At 42.6% G+C, this 21,679-nt stretch overlaps 3 protein-coding genes and 1 long non-coding RNA gene across 5 annotated transcripts; 1 reads left to right on the forward strand and 3 right to left on the reverse strand.

Moving 5' to 3' along the window:
* Positions 1-4,160: 4,160 nt before the first annotated feature.
* On the reverse strand, positions 4,161-5,684 carry LOC125315008. 2 transcript variants are annotated; one of them, XR_007198351.1, is made up of 3 exons: positions 5,166-5,684; positions 4,478-5,081; positions 4,161-4,352 (listed from the first exon to the last, which is right to left on the reverse strand). It is a non-coding gene; the product is annotated as an uncharacterized LOC125315008 (long non-coding RNA). The 2 variants fall into 2 exon arrangements; XR_007198352.1 differs by having other exon boundaries at positions 4,478-5,684.
* Positions 5,685-5,731: 47 nt separating this feature from the next.
* Positions 5,732-7,498, reverse strand: LOC115750737. The gene is made up of 3 exons (XM_030688277.2): positions 6,607-7,498; positions 6,426-6,502; positions 5,732-6,076 (listed from the first exon to the last, which is right to left on the reverse strand). The coding sequence occupies exons 1-3, from the start codon at positions 7,330-7,332 to the stop codon at positions 6,049-6,051; spliced, it is 831 nt and encodes a 276-aa protein (XP_030544137.1). The 5' UTR covers positions 7,333-7,498; the 3' UTR covers positions 5,732-6,048.
* Positions 7,499-10,261: 2,763 nt separating this feature from the next.
* Positions 10,262-10,994, forward strand: LOC125315007. The gene has a single exon (XM_048278758.1). The coding sequence runs from the start codon at positions 10,349-10,351 to the stop codon at positions 10,904-10,906; it is 558 nt and encodes a 185-aa protein (XP_048134715.1). The 5' UTR covers positions 10,262-10,348; the 3' UTR covers positions 10,907-10,994.
* Positions 10,995-19,730: 8,736 nt separating this feature from the next.
* Positions 19,731-20,990, reverse strand: LOC115750756 (zinc finger protein GIS3-like). Its single transcript, XM_030688309.2, has one exon. The coding sequence runs from the start codon at positions 20,733-20,735 to the stop codon at positions 20,007-20,009; it is 729 nt and encodes a 242-aa protein (XP_030544169.1). The 5' UTR covers positions 20,736-20,990; the 3' UTR covers positions 19,731-20,006.
* Positions 20,991-21,679: the final 689 nt, after the last annotated feature.

The following is a 21,679-nucleotide window of genomic DNA, read 5'->3' on the forward strand; positions in this document are numbered from 1 at the left end:
TTTCCCTAGAGAGAGAAGGTAATGCCGATGGTTATAGTGGCCATTAATGTAACGATGCGGTCCAACAAGGGCGGAAAGTGGTCGCCGAGGCTAGAGGACTTGGACAAGGAGCGGGTTTTGGCTGACTTTTAGGATGTCGAAGGTGGCAGAAATTAACTGAACTATGCCCTTAACAGAGGAAGAGCAATTCTGAAATATACATGTAAAAACTGAAATTAACTCACGGATGCACCTTTTAAAGAAATTTAAAAACAGAAATTAACTCTTTTTTTTTGTTAAATGAGTCCTAGACATTTTCAAATTTTGCCAATTGAATCCATCCATTCAATTTTGATAATTGATGACATGGATGTTAGTTGTCCACCGGCCGTCCTATGTGGCATTGCCGCCCCTAACTTTGATTTTTTTTATTAATTATTTTCTTTTCTTTTCTTTATTTTTATTGTTAAGGGCCGGTGATGGCGTCGGCGAGCCCTTGCCGCGAGACCTAAAGACTTAGCCAAGTACAAGTGCTGGCAAGCCCTCCCTCATCGGCCCTTAACAATAAAATGAAAAGAACAAGACAAAAAAAATTAATACAAAAATTTTAAAAATAATTTTAAAAAAAACTCTACTTCACTACTAACAGTGCCATGTACCGATGAATGGGCGGCGTATGTGTTAACAATTTTCGATCAAAATTAGTAGGATGGATTCAATTGGCAAATTTGTAAAGGTTTAGAATTCAATTGGCAAAACAAATATTTTGAACTAAATTGGCACAATTGCAATAAGTTTAAGATTTTTTTGGCAATTTTTCCAAGAGAGAGAAAGTAATGCTGGTGGTTATAGTGGTCATTAATGTAACGAAGCGGTCCAACGAATGCGGGAAGTGATCACCGGGGCTAGAGAACCTAGACAAGGAGCGGCTTCTCGCGGACTTTTAGGATGCTGAAGATGGCATAAATTAACCGAAACGTGCGCCTAACGGAGGAAGAGCAATTCTAGAATATATACGTGAAAATTGAAATTAACTCACAGATACACATTTTAAAGAAAATTTAAAAAAAAATTAAAACTGAAGTAAAAAAATTTCTGCCGCCGACATTAATTTTTCGTAGGGTTAATACCATGAAAAACCCTAAACTGGTACACTTGTGACAAATTTACCCCAAATTATTTTTTTGACCACGAAAAACCCCAAACTGGTACATATGTGACAAATTTACCCCAAATTATTTTTTTTACCACCAAAAACCCTAAACTGGTATATTTGTGACAAATTTACCCTAAACTAATTATTTTGATCACGAAATACCCTAAACCGGTACACGGGTGACAAATTCACCCCCCGTTAAATCGTCACTTTGTTTTGGCTTTTAGTCCGCTCTTGTATGGGAGGACACAACCCTTAGTGCTCCACCCATCCGTGCGCTATGGATGGTGTCATTGTACAAGAAGAGACTACTGAAGGAAGGAGGTTCACGATTTGACATAAATAGGTAAGCCTTAGGGGCAGCCGGCGGCGAAGATCCCGACCATGGAGACCATGGGGATAAGCTGGTAACAATGATATGGAAAGCAAGTCTTCGATCTTACAAAGAAAGGCGATGGCTCGAAGACCTCGTCTCTAATGCTTTTGCCTTCCACGAGACCGTACCTGTCGGATCTGAAGATCGTCTATCTCAAATTGATAAACCTGTAACAAATAGAGGGTTAAAACCCCATATTGGTATACCCGTCAACTATCACATGTCACTAAATCAACAATTTGATAGTTAAATTTAATGAAAATTAACGGAGGGTAAATTTGTCACATGTGTACCGGTTTAGGGTAAATTTGTCACAGGTGTACCGGTTTGGGGTTTTTTGTGGTCAAAAAAATAATTTGGGGTAAATTTGTCACAAGTGTACCAGTTTGGGGTTTTTCATGGTATTAACCCTTTTTCGTAGAAGATTTTGTCTTAATAATGTTTCAAAAATAGAAATTTTCAACCGTTATCAAATGCTTTTCTCCGATCGGAAATTAACTTTAGAATAGAAGCAGAAAAGTCAACTTCCGGCTAGAAGTTAATTTTTAAAGCAGAAGTGTTCTCATGTGCGCCCTGAGAGAGCTGGTATGGACTCTTCCTAGAGTCTAGAACGTAAGTTTGTTGCATCATTTTCCTTTCTCATGGCCATGGTTAACAGTGCATGTGACGGATCTTACCCACCGTTTATGGAGTAGTCCCGCCTTCTCTCGCCTTCTCTAAGGATGCCCAGGTAGGGTCTCGTTTCTTATCTGACCAACCAAGACCGCTTAATTTAGCTGACATTTAGACCCGCCAGACAAGAATATTATAACAATTCATTGGCCCCCTCTCGATTGGAAGTTGAGTCACGTGGAGAAAAAGTACCGAAAATTTTCTAAACATATTATATTTATGTCAATTCAGTCTCAACCCTTTTAATTAGACTAATTTAGTCATAAATCTATTGTATTGATACCGATTGAAATAATTAGGTCAGTTTTGATCGGAAATTACTGATGTGAATGTCAACCATCTTATGTTGCACGGCCGGTGCTAAGTTGACATTTTCATAATATTTTAACAATTATTCGAATTTTTATAATTTTGTGGTTTTTTTTTTATTTTTTATTGTCTTTTATGTTCTTTATGCTTATTTTTATTTTGACTAATGATCGATAAGGGCTACGACGTCCTCACCAGATCTAGACGATGGTCGTGACGCCCTCATTGTGGCTGATGAGGGCATTGAGTGAGGACCCGCAAGCCCTTACCTAGTGGCCGGCGTTCCTTGCTGGCACTAAGCAAAATAATAATAATAATAATAATAATAATAAAGAGTAGAAAATAAAATAAAAAATATTAAAATATTAAAAATAAAATATTATTGAAAAATATTAGCGCCGGTCATGCCACGTAGGGCAACCAGCATTTACATTAGTGATTTTCAGCAGAAATTGGCCAAATCGACTCAATTGGTACCAATATAAAAAGGTTAAGAACTGCATTGATACTAATACAATAGATTTAAAACCTTTTTTTTTTGTAATTTTTTTGAGTCGTGTAACGTAACCGTGGCGAGTAAGTGGATATGTAAATTAAGTGAGCAACGTGCATTCAACGAAACTTTACCGCATCATTCAGCCCGAGAAATTACACAAATCGAACTTCATTTCTTCAGGGCCAATTCTCTCGACGTTCTACAACCTCTCGTTCTCAAGAGCTAATTTCGCCATTTTGACTCGTTACCAATGAGTCGTGATCGACTCGATTGATTGACTACGTCAGCTACACGATCAAAACGGGGTCGAATTTCGCGGCTTCTTTCTCGCCCAACCTCTTCGCTGGCCCGTTGAACGGAGAGGTTCCTTCTCCCTCGGACCATTCCATCGTTTGTCACCAAAACTTTCTGCAGAGACCATCGAGATTCCGCAACCTCGTAATTAACCTTCGTCACGCACTTGAGCGCCTATTATAACTGTGTTTTTTTGCCCTTTTGCCTCTTGGGGACAGGTTATGTGCAAGTAAAGGAATCCTTTGCTTCTCAAAAAGATCAAAGGTGGTGTCGTTCCCATCACTTGCGTGCCCTTTGCAAGTTCCTATTCCCCCTGAACAAATCTAGCCCTGTATTGCGTCGACGCCTTCTTCTAATTGATCACTCGTTAGACGTTGCTTCATTCGTTAACCCGCTTAAACTACAACAACTAACCTTGAATCCAGTTCTAAGAATCTTGAACCGTGACGATATTTTACACCCTCGAGACAAAAAAAAAAATTGGCACGCGAAGCTTTTCTGATGAGCATGTGTCTGGCATTTCTATCAGAATACAGGTTTTCTAGATAGAAATGTTACATGCGAGAATTTGCACGAAACCGTGACGTTTTTCTTACATGAATAGGACTCAGAGCCAATGCGGCATTGCCTTAACCCAGGATTGCAACGTGAGAGAAGCCACTTTGCTGAGAATTTTGTAGAGATCGTCTCTACAATCTTCAGGTTGAGATTGCTCGTTCGTTCTCTTTTTGCCAAGTCAATGAAGAGAATATCCAAAGTGCTAAGAGAATATGAAAAATAGAAACATATTTGCAGTTGACCAAAGAAAAAAAAAACCACAGAGGAAAAGAGAAGACTTTTTCTTCCGCTTGACTGTTCGAAGCCCACATCGACAAAGGTTGACAATTTTGTCAGCTAACATAGTTATCATCAAACACAGTATAACCACCTTTGCATTACCAGAAATATCTAGAAGCATTATAGCAAGGGGACAATCACTCCAGTTGTAGGAACACAAGGGAGCTTGTGCCTACCTTGGACATGAGGGGCCAATTCTAGTATACTTCAGGTGTACTTCACAACATCACGATCTGTATGAAGTGCAAAAAATGTCGTAATGCATCGTAAAATTGATTCACGATACCACGATGAGCCGCCGTGACTAATTATAAACTAGGTGTAAATAAAGCATAAAAAGTCGAGGGAGGGACGGTACCTTAAAAATTCCGAGATAGGAGAAGATTGCGTAAAGGAGAAAAACAGTCACTTTCCATAAAATTCCCTCCTTTGGCACCAGAAGCTAGCCCTACATAGATTGACCCGTTGAAACTAACTGCTCCGTCTAAACTTGTGACATACTGTGATGATGCTTGAGATAACCGTACAGAGGTCGGTCAGTCGCGCCATTTTTCGGCATATGAGAAGGATTCTCTCACACTCGGAATGTTTTGGCTTGAAGCTCATAGAGCAACATGGGAGATATTCCAACATGGGAGAATCATCCAAACCACAAGTATTGAAAACCATTATCTCTGGATTCTAATCTCCGCTTCAAGAAAACTCTTCTTTTTGAAGATCATCGTTCCGAAGAGAGAGATTAGACCCCAGAGAGGACACCCCCGACATGAAGGATCCTCCCACTATGTCCACAACCCGGTCGTCAACCCATCGTTCATCTATTGTTCCACCATTTACAGACCCTGATGACCCACAACGCAAAGGCTCATGCAGACATTGAAGAAAAAGTTTCAGCATCTCGGTAGCCTTTGCTGACTCATTCGATGACAGTTATATTTTACAGGAATGATCATCCTCATGATCTGCCAAAATCTGAATCAGGCTTCCACAATTGCACGTAGAAGAAGTAATGTATGGTGAACGAGGCTTGCTATAAAGAGGCAAACTGTTCGTGCCAAAAACAATGTGTGAATGCAGGATTAGGTAAGACATTTTCTCCACCGAAATGAAAGATGACCTGCAAGATCAATTGATAAGCTCTTACTGTAACAAGTCTAAAGGATGACGGAACATGAGCATAGACAGGCAAGCAGCACCAGCAGTTTAGCAGTTGGACCAAGTAGATTTATCAGACTTCAGTTGTTAGAAGAGTGCTGGACTCGGACAAGTTCTTTTTCCCAACCAACAAAAGTACAGCCACTACCTATGGTAGAAGTCATCATCTCACCAGAATGTGCAGGTTTGCTGGAATTTCACTGTCAGACCCCTCGAGGGCCAAGAACTGCAAGAAGCTAAAAGAACCGGCTTAAGTTCTTCAATGAGCAGATGTTCCACACGATAGACATGCATCCCTTGCACCAAACTGTTCCTGTTAATTTCTCCTCCCTGAAGACCACAACTTGTCCAATTGGTGCAGATTCGACGAGACAATATATCACAGGAGACAGCGAGAGAAAATGAATGCAAATAGTTCGCTCAACCATGGAGCTCCAAATAATGCTCAAATGCCCTACTGTCATTGGCTAAATGATAACCATATCAAACTTTGCTGATAAACATATGCAACGATCGAAACCAGAATGAAACATCCAATACCCAATTATTCACAGAATCCTCGCAGTTGAGGGAGATTGCCCATCTTTATGGAAAAAAAAAAAAAAGAGCCTTATTGAGATCGAGAGAGAGATCGATGTATAACTAATTATCAACCTAAATCAGCACTTCCAAGCAACTAATCGTCAGTGACAAGCAAGGTGGAAAAGGACCCTTCCCCGGTTCCACCATCAACCCAATTCGCAGAGAGCCAAAAGGAAGTTACTTGGAGTTCCATTACAGGTGCCCGCTCCCTTTGCTACCTCTGCAAGAGAAGAAACCATAGATGAAGTCAGATTTCCCACGAAAGACCGACTTTTCAGATAACCAATCAGTTCTTTCCGGAATAGCTAATTGGAGCTAATTGGGCAACTCAATAGACAGATGCAAAATTGTCTTATGTCCTAGTTGAGAATTCTGATAGAAGGAGACAAGGGAAACGATCGTGTCTGGAAGCTAACATATAACAAGAAGGAAAGAAACAACCTCTGATCACAGCTAAGCCAAAGTCAAACATCGGCTCAGTTTTCTCGGGAAATCGAAAAAGCAAGCAGAGAAAGATTCAAGATTTAGTTCTCGTTCGGCTCGAAAGGATGGAGGACAAGGGAATTTACTTTGGATTTTCAGGAGCCTCTTCGACTTTGTACGCATCAGCTGTAACTTCCGTCAACCACAATCCAGGGAAAAGAGCCTGCAATTACAACAGAAGCAGCTTCAAATCGCAATCAGAAGGAAGAGGAGAACAGAATGCAGTTCAATAATCAAGCAAGCAAAACAATCTAAACATCCACTGACATCCAAATTCTTCTGCACTGTCCTGTTTCTCTTCTTCGGCCTCCGAGGCGGCCGATGTCCGGTCATCGCCATGAAATCCCCCTCGATTTCCTTCCTCTGGAGCGGCACCGCGAACTTGGCTCTCTCCTCGTTCTTCCCACCGTTGCCGCCGCCACCGCTGCCACTACCACCAGCATCAACGCCCTCGCTCCTCGACGGAGAATCACCGACTTTCGCTCCTCCATTGGCGGCGGCCGGAGCCTTATAACCCGGCCTCCTCGTCCTCAGATTCCACGGCACAGTCGCCTGCGCCGCTGCCACAGCACCCGGTTCCTGCTCCGACGCTTCCTTGTTCTCGGCCAGAACACCGGAATCTTCCTCCCTCTCTCGCCAAAGCTCATCGCTCATCCTCCTCTTCTCTCTCTGCCATCCTATTCCATCATCACCGCTGCCGCCTCCGTTTCGCGGCCCGATGATGACCACCGTGGGCTTACCCAGCGCCCGCGCCGCGCTCGCATCCTCGGCGTCCGATTCGACCCGCCTGATCGCGACCTTGAGAGATCGACCGCCGCCGTCGTCCAAGACGCTGGGACTGGGATTGCTCACTTTCACGCACCGCAGGTGCTTCTGGTTGCTCCACCGGAGATACGGAAGCGCGAAATTGTGCAGCTGCTTCGGCCTTTCGGAGGAGCCCATCGCCCCGGAACCCCGCCCGCTCTCTCGCTCCTTCACTCTCGCGCTTACCATTACCGGCCGCACGAGGAGGACTCGAGACTCGCAGAGCTCTGATCAGGAAGCTCCCGAGCAGGAGAAACCGACCGCTTGATCTCGGGTCTTCTCGTCAGTGTCCTCTCGGGAAAAAATTTTGTAGCTTCAGAGCGACAATGGAGTCTCTCTCTCACGAACAATTTTGGCCGGGAAACGTCGGCTTTTATACGAGGTGCGAGAGTGCGACAACTTGGTCATACGAAGAGGGAGAGAGAGGCGTTAGGATCTGGTTTTTTGAGAATGAGATCGCTAACGTGAGCCGTCAGATCGGGGGGCCCCAGACCCCAAAATTCAACATATTTTTCATGTATCCAATTTAGGAACCGAAAATTAAAAAAAATAAAAATATTTTTATTTGGGAAATATTTCCACGACGGTGCTATCGGGAACGGTATAATCTCAATCGTATATCCACACATCATCACCGCGTAATTTCTATAAAGCACTCACCGATTGGAAGATCGTGTGGTCGGAAATGATCGACCACTGCCAGACTGTCAAGCTAGCAGTATTGCTCTCTTTTTGTTTTAATTACCTTCTACGATATCAATTATATGAGACTCGGGTTGCTGCATTGTCTATAGACCCTGCGAGATTTCTTTCCAACAATACGCTTTCGATTGCTGTTTTCGACAACTCGATCGATCTTATCTCAAATATTAATTACGTGATATCGGGGTTGCTTTATTATCTGTAGACCATATGAGATTTTTTTTCCAATGATGCGCTTCGATTACCGTTTTCGACGACCTGGCCGATGTTATCCTAGTCATTAACTATGTAAGGCCGAGGTTACTATGTTGTCCGTAGATCATGGGAGACTTTTTTTTTTGTTTTGTTAATATCACGAAAAATTCAAAACTGAAATACTTGTGATAAATTTATCCCAAACTATTTTTTTAACTACAAAAAACCCCAAACTAGTATGCTTGTAACAAATTTACCCCAAATGGCACACCCGTGATAAATTTACCCTCCGTTAATTTTAGTTAAATATAATCATCAAATTACTAAGTTGGATGACATGTGGTAATTGATGGATATACCGGTTTAGGATTTTACAAGTGTATCAATTTGAGATTTTTTCGTGTTATTAACCCAATTTTATGGAGGGTAAATTTATCATAGACGTACCAGTTTGAGATTTTTTTTTTTTTTATGACCGAGGTTCCGCGTGGCCGGCGAGCTTCGCTCAACACGGCGGTGGAGTACGACTAGTCCTCGAGAGGGGCCGGCGTAGGAACCCACCACCACGACCCCCCACTTAAGACACCGGCGCCAAGGAGTTTTGAACCCGGGACCTCTCGTGAAAGGAACTAAACTCAAACCAACTTGGACACCGATCGGTGGGTCCACTTTGAGATTTTTTGTGATTAAAAAAATTATTTTTTGGTAAATTTGTCACAGATATAACAGTTTAAGATTTTTTTTGGTAAAAAAAAATAGTTTGGGGTAAATTTATGACACGTAAATCAATTTGGGATTTTTCGTGGTAAAAAAAAATAGTTTGAGGTAAATTTATCACGTGTATATTAGTTTATGATTTTTCGTGATATTAACCTTTTTTTTTCTTTTTTTTCAAAGATGCACTTCGATTGCCATTTTTAGCAACTCGGCAATGCAAGCATCTTATTTAAAAACGAACTGATAAAAGAATATGTCTTTAACATCAATCAATCACTAAGTACTTCTCATTTCAAATTTATCTCACCGCATTACTGCTAGATTTTAATCTTTTCACCCAACCATGCAAATTCGAGTTTTTTTTTTTTAAGATGATTACATGTTGAAGTTGTCTTTTCAAAAAAATTACATATGGAAAGAAACGACCTCCGATAGTTGTTGTGAAAAATACCCTATATTGCCCGACTATGGAGTTTAGAATCTCGTGCGTGCATCCGTCCCTTTCATCAAATTTCACGTGTCACTCCCAATGTGATTTGCACGTGAGAGGGACTGTTGAAATATCAATATATATGCTCATCACATGCATGTAGTCTCCCTTTATCTATCAATTTAAATTTTTTTATTGGATTTTATAACAATTATGGCTTTTATGAAATAAGACGTTTGGTGATTGATCTTCGATCTTCCCCGCTCAACTATTTATAGTTTTTCGGCGGCATGCATGCGTGGAAAAAGATCTATCGAAAGATAGATCTTAGTCTTTGATTTGATTATTTACCAAAGTGTATGTTTAATAAGAGAAAGAAAGGTAAATATGATTGCCGCCTAAATAAAAATAAATAATAAATGAGCCGTGAAGTCGGCGGATTAGAAATCAATGTTTTTATTTTGGATTACAGATCACAGGTTAAAAAAACGTCTTGTCCATTGTAACTTTTGCTCTCGCATAAAAATAGATGATTCTAGACTTGAGTTATAAAAAAAACAAAAGTTAAGATCTTCACTTTTATCATTTTGAATCCTTCAATTTAAAGAGGGCTAAATTTCTTAAATTGACATGCCCCCGAGTAATCTATAGGTTATGGATCAAATGTTAATTATTTTGGCGCAATTATGTTTGGACAATGGATTTCTCTCCTTTTAGCTATCTTGAAATGAGGATTAATCTCATCGGATTTTTTTAACGACGACCTTGTCTTGTCTATAAGTCAAACATCCAGACCAGATGAAATAAGTTAATTCAAGCAAAACCACAGGCATTTTCAGGTGCAGCCCAATTCAGTCAGCCTAGCCCACAGAAGCCCTCAGATACAGGAGGGACCCGCGTGGGTCCCGTTTCATCTAAGGGTACAGGTGGGGATTGGGCCCCACATGCTGCACCTAAGCGTTTTTCCAAAACAGGGGAGATTCCAACGGCTACCTGCGACTCCAGTCCCCTTTACACGTAATAAAACTCCAAAACTTGGCAAGCCGACCATGGCCTCCTCCTCCCCCCACCTTCTTTACAGCTTGGCAATGGCTCCTCCCGGTCCGCCACTCGCGAACCCCCATCCTTTTTAAGGCTCGACTCGACTCGACTCACTCGCTCATGCCTCGACTCAGCACACCAACGAGCTCACTCACCTTTCCGCAACCGGAACTATCCATGGCGGGGACTCCTGCGACGATCCCCAGAAAGAGGCTCCTCGTTCCCAAGAAAGTCTCCAACTTTCTCAGGAGATCCACCTACCTGACCAAGATGAGCAAGCCCATCACTCCGCGCCTGGCCCTGCTTAAGAGATCCGAGAGGCCGAGCGGATCCGACCGCGCGGGCAACTGTTGGTTTCTCCGAGAGTGCGAGTTCTCTCCTTCGAGGACCCCGCTCGTTCGCCGCTACTGCGGGAAGAAGCTGAAGCTGAACGGGCGGAGGAGCTTCAAGGAAGACGTCCGGTCGTCGCTCTTGGTCCTGTGTAGTTGTCTGGGCAGGGGGAGGCCATCAGGTTGGGAGGAGGAGGAAGACCGTTTCTTCGCTGCAGGGAAATTCCCCGAGCCTGCCCGCGACGCCGTCGATGAGGAGGAGGGCGGCGATTCGGTGGACCTGAGAGCGGAGATGTTCATCCGGAGATTCTACGACGAGATGAGGATGCAGAGACGGCTCTCCATTTAGACGTGGAACAATCCAAAGTCATCACATTTTGCAGGAATGCGACAGCGAAGGATCGTAGCGACTCTGTTTTCTTGTTGTCTGCTATCCGCAGGAAATATATATATATATATATATTAAGAGAGATTGCGGAGGCGGATTTATATTTGATATCACCCGATGGTCACACTTATCAAATTAGATGTCCGAAAGGCTTCATTAGAAAGTTTGTGAAATGGGCTTTCTCCTATCGAAGCTTCTTAGTCGCATGATAAATTGTGATTGCCGTGTTTGATTCAGGCTGAGGTAGGCTTAATTGCATCGACCCAACTCAATTCCATTGATCATATACGTGTGAGAAACGAGGTTACAAACCATGCACTTACAAGTAGATCTGATCTCATGTCAACTATCTCATTTTCGAAAGCTATCATCGGTATTACAATACTGCTTTGCCAATAGAAATATCCATTGAGGATTTCTTTCGGTTAAGTTAAGGCACCATTCAGTCATTGGCAGAAAGTCCTCACTATAAGAGAAAAACATTTGTTTGACATCTCAAAGTAGATGGATAATCAATTGTTTAACACATCTACAAGGCAAACAACTGACTTAATGTCGGAGATCGAATTCTAATGAAAGTTGTTCCAGAAAGAGCTCTTACCGTGAGAGTATCCGGTGGTAGGAATTTTGAAAGTGCTCGATCACTGGTTGTTGTCGGTCTTGGGTTAGAATTATGATACGTTGCTCGAGAAGTAAGTTGTTTTTTCATCTAGTCTGAGGAAGGAAGTGACGAAAGGCAATTGGTTGATGGGTTCTTGAGAGCCGATGCCTTTAAACATTCGAACTTTTTTTTTTCTCTTGCGGGCATTGAGTAATGCTAGTTTATGTAGTATCATTTCTTTCATCCAATCCCCTTAGATGAAGCTTCGTCTTAGTTCAAATAGCTCTATCTAGATTTAATGGTGTCGTGTTTTATGCCAATAGACAAGGGATACTGACCAAGAAAAGTACCAAGACGAAAGAAATACACCCGCCAACGATCGATAGCAATGAAGGCTAAAAGCTAAGTCAACATCCCCTTGACTCGCCCATTAACACTAGAAGATAGTGGAATGAGTTCTCTGTAAGAGTTTTTTCGATGTGGGCTACATTAATTGGAATTGTAATTACCATTTTTACGGTGTTGGTATAATAAAAAAAGGATATAAGGATTCTTAATGGGCCAAATATGGGTCGACTAGTGTGGGTCAAGTTCGGCCTGGCTCGTGATGAGAGGGCCAGGCTAAAACTTAACAAATAGGGCTAAGGCACCCTCTTCTAACCCTAATAACTTCATACGCCATTTAAACTTCTCATAAGGTTAGAGAGGAGAGTGTGAGGTGGTCTCATCGACGATAGGCATTCGGAAGATGATAGAGGGGAAGCGCTTGTGCATCGCATCGTCAGATTTCTGCATCAAGAACGACGAATTCCAAATCATATGCACAAATTCATTTTCCTATGTAGTTTTGTTTCTAATTTTCGATTGCGGCAATCTTGGGGTGCCGTTTGCAACGACAGGCGGCCGCATGGACGGCCTACATTCCCTCCTTTCCATACCTTTTTAGGATGGTCGGAATTGAACTACCTTGAAAACATCAAGCATCTTCTAGCTCATTCCCTTCCTTCTAGCTTTCCCGCTCTTTGGGAAACTAGAATACTAAGGATTCGTAGTTTGTCTACTATTAGAATCTTACCTCTATTTTATTAAGATTAATAGGTTAGGAATTCGTAATGCGCTTTTTATAAATCCTTTGATCGAACATTTGGGCAGAGAACGGAACCAACAAAGAATAGACATTGACTTGCTTCATAATGGAAGGGCTGGGCTTGACAGTAAGATTGACTTCCTATCAGTGGTGCCTAGCTACTTCAATGAGCTAGCATGTTTAAGAAGGATGCGGAGATCGTAAAGAAGTGTCGTACATATAAAAAAAAAAAAAAGAAGGAGCCCAAAAGTCACACACAAGTGGATACAATAATTTAGGAGGGAAAAATCCAAATCCATCGCTAATTGGCTTTGCTATTGATTTAATGGACTCCCTTTTCTAAAGGCACTAGGCGAAAAATCTATGGCGAGGCTTCTTTCATGGGTCTTATCCCAATTCTCTTTCTTGGCATTTTGATAGCCGAAGGCTAAAAGACCATTAGTTCTCTCTTTCGGTGAGTTGAGACTCTAAGGTTAAGGCACACATAGAAATGCCAAACCAGATATAAAGAGCAAGACATTGACTTAATGGCTCGTCTTGATTGATCCCTACTACTGCAGAACGGATCCGTCAATCAGTGAAGGAAGGCTCGGGCGCCAACAGATCTACTCACTCAAAGAGCGACACCCCTCTCTATTCACGGACAATGAAACTCTCTAAGCAATCATCTTACCTATGTCATTCGTGTCGACGTGATGCAAAACACGGCTTTAGAGAGTCACTTAGCCGCTTAACCGCTTCTCTTAAAGAAGACGATGTGTGGGAGTCGATCTAAGTAAGAGCCGGGAGGGAATGAGTGGAACTTTACGAGACTTGCACCGAGTTGGTGGCTGACTGGGCTTTGTCCTTGATCAAAGCAGATTAGCTCGCCTTCTTATTATCCAAAAGTCAGTCGAATCGGGAGGCCCTTGCTGGGATCAAGCTAAGTTCAAATGGAGCCTCCGTCGCCTTCCTTAAAGGACCAAACAATGCGTCAACATTTCCTTGTTGAGAGGCATGGATTGTGCTTCGCAAGCACAAAATTTTCCGCATCAATCACGCGAGCCTCTCAAGACGTGTCCTTTTACAATTTCTGAAGCGTGTCGATATGACTTCTTACTGTTTAGCGAGGGCTTAACCAACGTTCACGGTTGCACGCACGGTTACATTTTATCAACGTTCACGGTTTATATATGTATGCATGCATTGGTATAGAGATTAGGTGATGTCCCTTTCGAAATTGGTAGACTTACAACGATTTGATAAAATGTAATAGCATTCTGATCGAGAAAGCAGGAGGATCTTCGTCTAAGGCCATTGGGCCCTAGTGGCAACTTTCTTGGCAAGAGGTCACTGGTTCAAAGTCTCACTGGGAGCGACATGGTGTTGGGCTTAGGCCCAAGAAAAAGTGCATATGTATACATCTTTGTCCATATCATTTCCATTGTATATTGATCAATCGAACAATGTAAAGTGCAAATATGGCTTGATTGATTCGGATTTATCGATTTCTTGGATTAATAAACCCAATCTATATCGAAAATTGCATAAAAGTTTCTTTAATCTGAAATCAAGCGATGAATGTAAAGTGATATTGCGTTTGCACTCCTGTTACTAGTACAATAGTTTCTCAAATAACCACTAACACGTATTGCGATAGCCTAGTAACAAACGTGTTATGTGTCCATATTTCAAAAGCTTAGATGTTCGAGTTAAGTTTGAATGAACTTATTTCTTTGGTAGCCAGTATTTTAGTTATCTTGCACGAGATAACAAGTTTTATGGTGTGCCCTAAACCACCGGATAACTTATCATCTCCAATATAACGATCTAGTCTGATCGCAAACGACATAGAGGCCACCAATGTGAATTAAAGCAATAGCTACTAATCTAAGGTTACGGCCTCGGATTAGAGGTCTCCGACCTCAAGAGTCCTTAATTGAGGCCGTATGAAACTCACAATCTTCATTGCAATAGTCGTCACCCGTCGGTTCTACCGAGAGACGATCGAGAGTGAGGGACAGGGCTTTAAGCAACGACATAACATTACATCGACAATGATGGTTTATGCGCGGCATTAGCGGCGACAATATGGTTCGAAATCGAAGAGAGCAAGCATGTGGTGCCTATCCGTTCTCCTTATAAACGCCAATTGCGGCAACACGAGGTATCTTGACGGGGCCAAGTCATAAAGTATATGCATGAGTCCATCCATGACTTCCAGGTCTCGCACTATGGTGGTCGTACCGGAATCGAAATGTCTTGTTACGTTACTTCAATTTCAGTACAGAGTTTGAGTCCTATTGGCCAGAAAAGTGGGGCCAATCAACCTTGTAAGTCTTATCTAGGACTAGCAAACATCGTACAGCCATTATCGATGTCGGGTCTTGAAAGAAGTCACTCACGAATGTCCTGTAATTTTCCTAGAGAGAGAGGGAGACAGACAGGAGGTCTTTTATTAAAAAGCTGGGTTCTCTACCTCCATTGCTAAAGTACTTGGTCCCTATCCTACTCTTGTGAAACTTCGGTTGCATCTCTCCAGTTGGGGAGAGGAATTATGAGCGGGAAAAACATTGCCTAGGCTTGTTTAAATAATATTGTTAGAATATTTAAATTCTTAGTGAATTTCATAAAGTAGCATATTATTACGAAAAAATGAAAAAATTACCAAAAGAGTCATAAACTTATTACAATTATGCCAATTCGGTCCAAAATATTCTTTTTTTTTGCCAATTCGGTCTCAAACATTTACCATTTGTGCCAATTCGGTCTACTTGGCTAGCCGGTTCTAGGGGTGGCGCTGCTGGCGTTGGCGTGGTCCATTTTTAGTAATATTCTAATGATACTTTCATTTTTTTATAATTTTTTGAAAATTTTAATTAATTTTTTTTTTATTTTTTTCTTCCTACTTTGCTTTTGTTTTATGGTCAATGAGCTGGCCGGCAAGAGTCGAAGCCCTTGCCCGGCCTCTCCCTTGCTCGAGACTCACTAGCCGCGGGCGAGGCCTCCTTCACCCACAACCAACGAGACCATGGCAAGGCGGCCTCGCCTGCGGCCTCGCGGGCTAGGTGAGGGATTTGTAGCCCTCACTCAGTGGCCGACAAGCTACGATTTGCAGGCCTCAAACAAAAGCAAAGAAGGAAGAACAAAAAAAAGAAAAGAAAATCTAAAAAATTAATTAAAAAATTGAAAAAATATGAAAATATTAAAGTGCTATTAAAATATTATTAAAAATAGGTTATATCATCACCGACAAAAGTCACATCAGCCTCGATCGGCCAAATAGGCTAAATTGGCATAAATGCAAAAGGTTTGAGACCGATTAACAAAAAAAAAAAATTTACTACTGCATAAATATAATCACAATAGATTTAGAATTGTTTTGATAATTATTCCTAAAAGAAAATACTTGATGTCACATCAAAATCATTGTACAATATGGCTGGAGGAGAAGATGAATTTTCCCGTCGAATTCCCGCATTAGAATTAATCGGTTTGATGTGCTTAATAACGTACGATTGACGGTAATCGAATGACTTTCTCAAGGGCAAAAAAAAAGTCGGGTCTTCTTTATCAACCGAAAATCACATCGATTCCCGTTGAGATTCCTCCATTCAAACACCGCAAGTGCCTTTATAGGATGCGTACACATTAGGGGACTAGGCCTTATTATAGCCTTTCACATCTATCCCTCTTCAAAGCGTTAAAGCGCTGGGCATGATGGAAACTTCAAAGTGAAGCTGTCTGTAGTGCACTGCTCTCGTGGCTGGGTTCATTAAGGGCTAAACAATCATCTAATATGAGTTCTCCAAAGTTCGGTCGATTGGGTCAGATCAGACTCCGTCAAATTCAGTGTTCCTCAACTTCATAACTCAGATGGCCGAGGAAGTGGCAACAGCTGGGGTGGCCAATGCTTGAAGTTAGAAGTGAAGCAATCAAATATGATTGGATTAGAAGTAACATACAGAGAAGAGTGTGTCGTTGTCTTATCTCCTGTTGTACGAAATTGAGCCGAACCATTTAGGAACATACATATGTCTAATTAAGAATACTTCTAGAGAGAAATGAGTACGCTACAAATGGTATTAGTTGCTTTATTTTAGCTCGTTCCGATCACGGCAGACCACGCCAACAACTTTTCCTTCTCATGGGTTTTGCTTATGTTTAAGAATGACATATTGTGTTAAGGATTAGTTCAAAACCCTAGCAACGGCAACTTCAGTTAAATGTTGTCAAGTATCGATGATCCTTGTATGGATAGACATATTCGCATGGCGGCCGAGTGTCGTTTGTCGAGAACATTTTCTTTGTTGAATGTCGGACGCTAATTTTAAAAGACAATATCTCTCACGAAACTTGTCAAGGTTATGTTTGTGGTATTCAGAATGAATTTATGTTTGACACTTTCATTTCTGAGTAATGTCAATTCTGCACTTGATTGAGAAAGCAAACGCTTCGGTGGCCCAACCCCATCTGCGAAAACTTGTGTTCAAGGCAAAAGCTGTGCGAACGAACGGGTCCTCGATCATAGTTTTTTTCGTCCCAAAGTTGTGTCTCACCAACCACAAAACGAGCTCTCCATTCTCGTGAAACCCTTTTCCTGATCATGTCAAAAAAGCTCCGGAAGCAATCATAAACTTTCCCTTCCCCCTCCTCTCACAAAAGAGTGCACAAACCCTATTCAAGAACGCATCGATTATGCTCTCCCCACCCTACTTTGATCCTCTTTTTATCATCACACACACTCTCTCTCTCTCTCTCTAGGGATCAAACAAAAGAATAAGGGAAGAGAATGATCATCAAACCCCAAGTCAAGTCCTTGGGAAAAGAACCGATTATAGGAAAACAGCCATAAAGCAGCCAATCCCACATAATCATATGAATCACCACCACGCAACTAACACAAGCATCTCCAATGACTTCGTTTCTAAGTTGGAAGCTGATGCTGATCTAGATCTCCATTGGATTGATTTGATCACACGAGGAGAACACAAAAAAGCAAGCCGACCTTGATGTATTATGACGCTTTTGTGCCCCCCCACTTTTGGGCCGAAAACAAATCTTCCATTTTAAGTGTGTGCCAGTGCCCACGCCGCTTCATTACTTTCCTTTTTTCTTTTTCTTTTTTCTCTTTTGTCCCTCCCCCTTGTTTCTGTGGACGTTTTGTCAAAAGTTTGTGAGGAACTCCCTAGAAATACCAAATCATGATTTGAGGGTGAGTCCACAATCTTGTGTTGTTGGTTCCTTTATATCAACTTAGGACCGCCGACGGTGTGTAAGATCGGAACGTAGATAGTAGGATCTCGAGAATTTGTAGCGAACGTACATAGTATTGGATATTAAGATGAAATTCATCAATTGTGAACATTTTGAGACATTAGATCTCCAAAATAGTGTGAAGTTAAAGTGGATGTCATGTTTATATTGTACATACAAGTAAATCGAATTTTCCATTACCTAATTATTATGATATGAAAATCACTTTGTTGCAAGATCTCAAACCCGAATCCATAAGATCGGTAGGATCTAATTGATCCTATGATTTACTTCTTGTTTTTTTCTATTTAGTATTGAAACCTCGTAAAGATCCTAGCAAATTAAGATCCTACTTAAGATTCGGACAGTTTCTTATGCTTCAAATACTAGGATCCTGGATCGAATAGGATCCCAAAACCTATAAAGTAGGAGAGGGATTTTCATTTGCGCTGTTTGTCTTTGTGATTCTCGAGATCTATCATATGAAACGAACAAGTAAAAGTTAGGGCGCCATTGGGTGTAGTCAGTATGAAATACGAAGAAACTAGTAAAAGTTAAGGCGCGATTGGGTGCTGTCAGTATAAAATACGAAGAAACTACCTCGGATATGCCATCGACTTTGAATCGATACAAATTTCGACATATTTTCTGGAGGTTGGTGCATGGTCTCATCAAGAACACCGAGCATGAATGTCGTCCTCGACAGTCTCCCCCTCCCTCACTCGAGTAAACAATACCTGTGAGGCGATTGGACAAGAAAAGCACGAACACACTCTCTCTCTCTCTCTCTCTCTATCTGGACAAGAAACCTAAGCTCGTAATTATAAAACCTAGTGAAAGATCATAGGCATTTGACCAGTTAAGCAGACTTATTTTTATCAAAATGTCAAAGGGAAAGGAGGAGAGAATTGATCTGCATGTGATCGGCCCCCACATGGTGTTTTGCCCTGGTCAAGTTGATGGGCGACACTGACAGGAAGGCCACTCAGCTAATCATCAAAGTGGTAGTTGGAGCTCCTTGGCACCCCAAATTCTCCCCACCTAAACCATGTGTCTCACCTTCCAGATATATTCAAACACCATTTGTGAAAACGTCCCACCTTTTATTCCTCCTCTCCCTACTTTATCATAGGCTTTAGGTTGCCTTTGCAACAATTCTAGTCGAAGATTAGGGTTTCACTAATTTATCTTATGAACCACCGCTAGCTATTTAGCTGCTTTCGGACTTCAACTTGAGAATTGTTTCGCAGTCGCACTCAATATATGTAGGGAGGACACTAGTAGGTACTAACTGAGGAAACCTGGCCAGAGCCGGCACGCCCGACTGTTTCAGACTAATTAGGTCATAAAAAAGGAAAAAATTTGACGTCGCCGTCAACTTAAAGTTTCTGCCTTCACCTCCGAGGAAAAACTCTACATGCGGATCTATGTGTGAACCAGAACAAAGGAAAAAGATCACAGAGAAAACACAACTTCAAGATCGATGAGTGGCAGCAAAAGCAAGTTACCTCAATTTACCCCAAAAACATGCGGGGAAGTGGAAGTACTACTTTTTGGAAAAAAAAAAAAAAAAAAAGTGGAAGTACTACTTTAAAATAGTGTTGTACTGACTTCCCACTTTTGTCCCAGACAGAACTACAATCTTTTCCAAGCTTTTGGTCATTTCAAACTTCAATCTGAAAGCTAAGCTAGGGCTTCACTTTAGCTCGTGACTTTCCAAAACTCCCGACCCAAAGCTTCCCCTTTTTGACGCCTTGACAGGCCCAACGAAGACAAATTTTTATCTTCGTTGTTCCTTTCGTGGACCCGAGTGGGAACCGAAATGTCACCTCCCCACTAGGATATGTTTGTGCTCATGTAGCTCGAGATCGATCGTGCATGTAATAGTTGCGATACATAGCTTGATCCACGTTATTTCAATTAAAGCAAGATCAGAGAGAGAAATACCTCAGTCAATCATGGAAGAGTGGAAAAAATAATAAATCGAATTAATTGCTTAAAGAGAGATGTACAAAGGACCCGTCTACCTATGTCTGAACCGAACCTCGAATGAGCACTTCTAGATTATCCCAACACGATTCAAGCCTAACTTATCCCGAGAAGCTAGCCGAGCGGGACCCGTGTCCTCCTCCCACCACTCACGGCGCGGCAGGAGCCAGGCTCAGATGCAGGTCGAGCCCCAAAGCGTCATCAAAACCAGGCCCACCGCCACCGCTTCCTTTTGAAAACTTGCTCAACGAAAGCCCGTCGAGGACCGCCCTCCCATTGACCTGGTTCTGGACCTGCGGCCCCGCCGGATCCCCCGCACCTCCGCCGTACGGCACGAAACCCCCCGGCGATCTCCCACCACCCGCGCCCTGGCCGCTCGCGAACACGCAGCCGTGCGACACCTGGAAGGGCGGGGAGGCGCGCGGGACGTAAACCCAGGACGGGGAGGTGGGCGCCCCCGCCGTCACCACCACCGGCCCCACGGCGGCCAGCAAGTGCGGAGGAGGCGCGAAGGCCGAGATGATGGGGTTCCGGACGAGGGACGACACGGCGGCGGTCCGGCTGGCGTGCAGCTGGGCGCGTTTGAGCTGCTGCCGCTCCTTCTTGTGCGCGTTCTGGTGGCCGCCCAGGGCCTGGGAGTTGGCGAATTCCCTGCAGCAGTACTGGCACTCGTACTTCCGCTCGCCGCTGGCCGCCTGGACGTTGCCGTCCGGGGAGCCTGACGGCGTGGCTTTGCCGCCGCTGTTGTGACTGCTGATGGTAATGGGGTCGCTGACGGCCGAGTCTTCCTCGTCGGCGACGCTGAAGCCGAAGAGCTTTAAGCCCGTGGCGGCGGCGCTGGGGCTGCTTTTGGATTGGCAGTAATCTAATTCCGCCATGTTTGAGAGCGCGGGCGCGCGAGAGAGAGAGAGAGAGAGAGAGAGTGAGAAGTAGTGGCGGTAAGAGTATCAGCTAGAGAGTTGAGTGCAAGAGAGTAGTTGCATGTGTGAGGGTATTTATATAGGCCAGAAAGGGATTTGACATTAAAAATTTGCAGAACACAGTACAAAGCTTTAGGGAGAGAGAGATGGATGATTTAGTTGCCGCATGAAGACATCCCGAGGAGAGGAGGAAGAGGTGGAAGATGAGAAAAAAAGAGAGTGGGAGTGATATCAGGAACGCGGCCCAAAATAAAAATAAAAAATAAAAGGAGGACTGTCTTGGGGCCCACTCACAAAAAATAAAAATAAAAAAGGTCAAAAAAAGAAATATTTGCAATTTGTCCCGGCAAAGTCTATTTAATTGCCGAAATGCCACTGACGGACTACACAAGTAGGGCGTCTAAATAAAGGAGCCATAATTAGCATTTGGTGAGAAATCCACACGTTATCTAAATCTATATTATATACTTGAGCTTTATAGTAATGAGGGTTCGCCTCCTCGAGATCGAACGCGGATTCCAATTTTGTTACTTACTCAATCCTTGAGATCTTAATGGCTTCGTATTAGTTAATGCCGATCGGCTTTTGATTCTTTTTGGCTTGTAGCGGCTTGTTGTGGTCTAATTAATTGAGAGTGAGTGAGAGAATGTGATGCATGTGAACGTTGGTTACGCACCCAAATTAATTGGCTGAACCATCAACTTGATCTATGGCCCTTTCCCCTCCCTCTTCGTCATGTTTCGGTTTGCAGCCGATGAAAATGTCGGGTTCCAATTCCGCACGCTGCTGACGCTAGCGATATAGGCGAAACGGACCGAGTGCTATGAGTGAACGATGAGCAATATGAACAGCTGGGTTTGTTTTTATTCTTTCAACATTTGACACATGACTTGGTAATTGGT

This window comes from Rhodamnia argentea, chromosome 5 (assembly GCF_020921035.1).
Source record: "Rhodamnia argentea isolate NSW1041297 chromosome 5, ASM2092103v1, whole genome shotgun sequence".
In the NCBI taxonomy this organism is placed as follows: domain Eukaryota; kingdom Viridiplantae; phylum Streptophyta; class Magnoliopsida; order Myrtales; family Myrtaceae; genus Rhodamnia; species Rhodamnia argentea.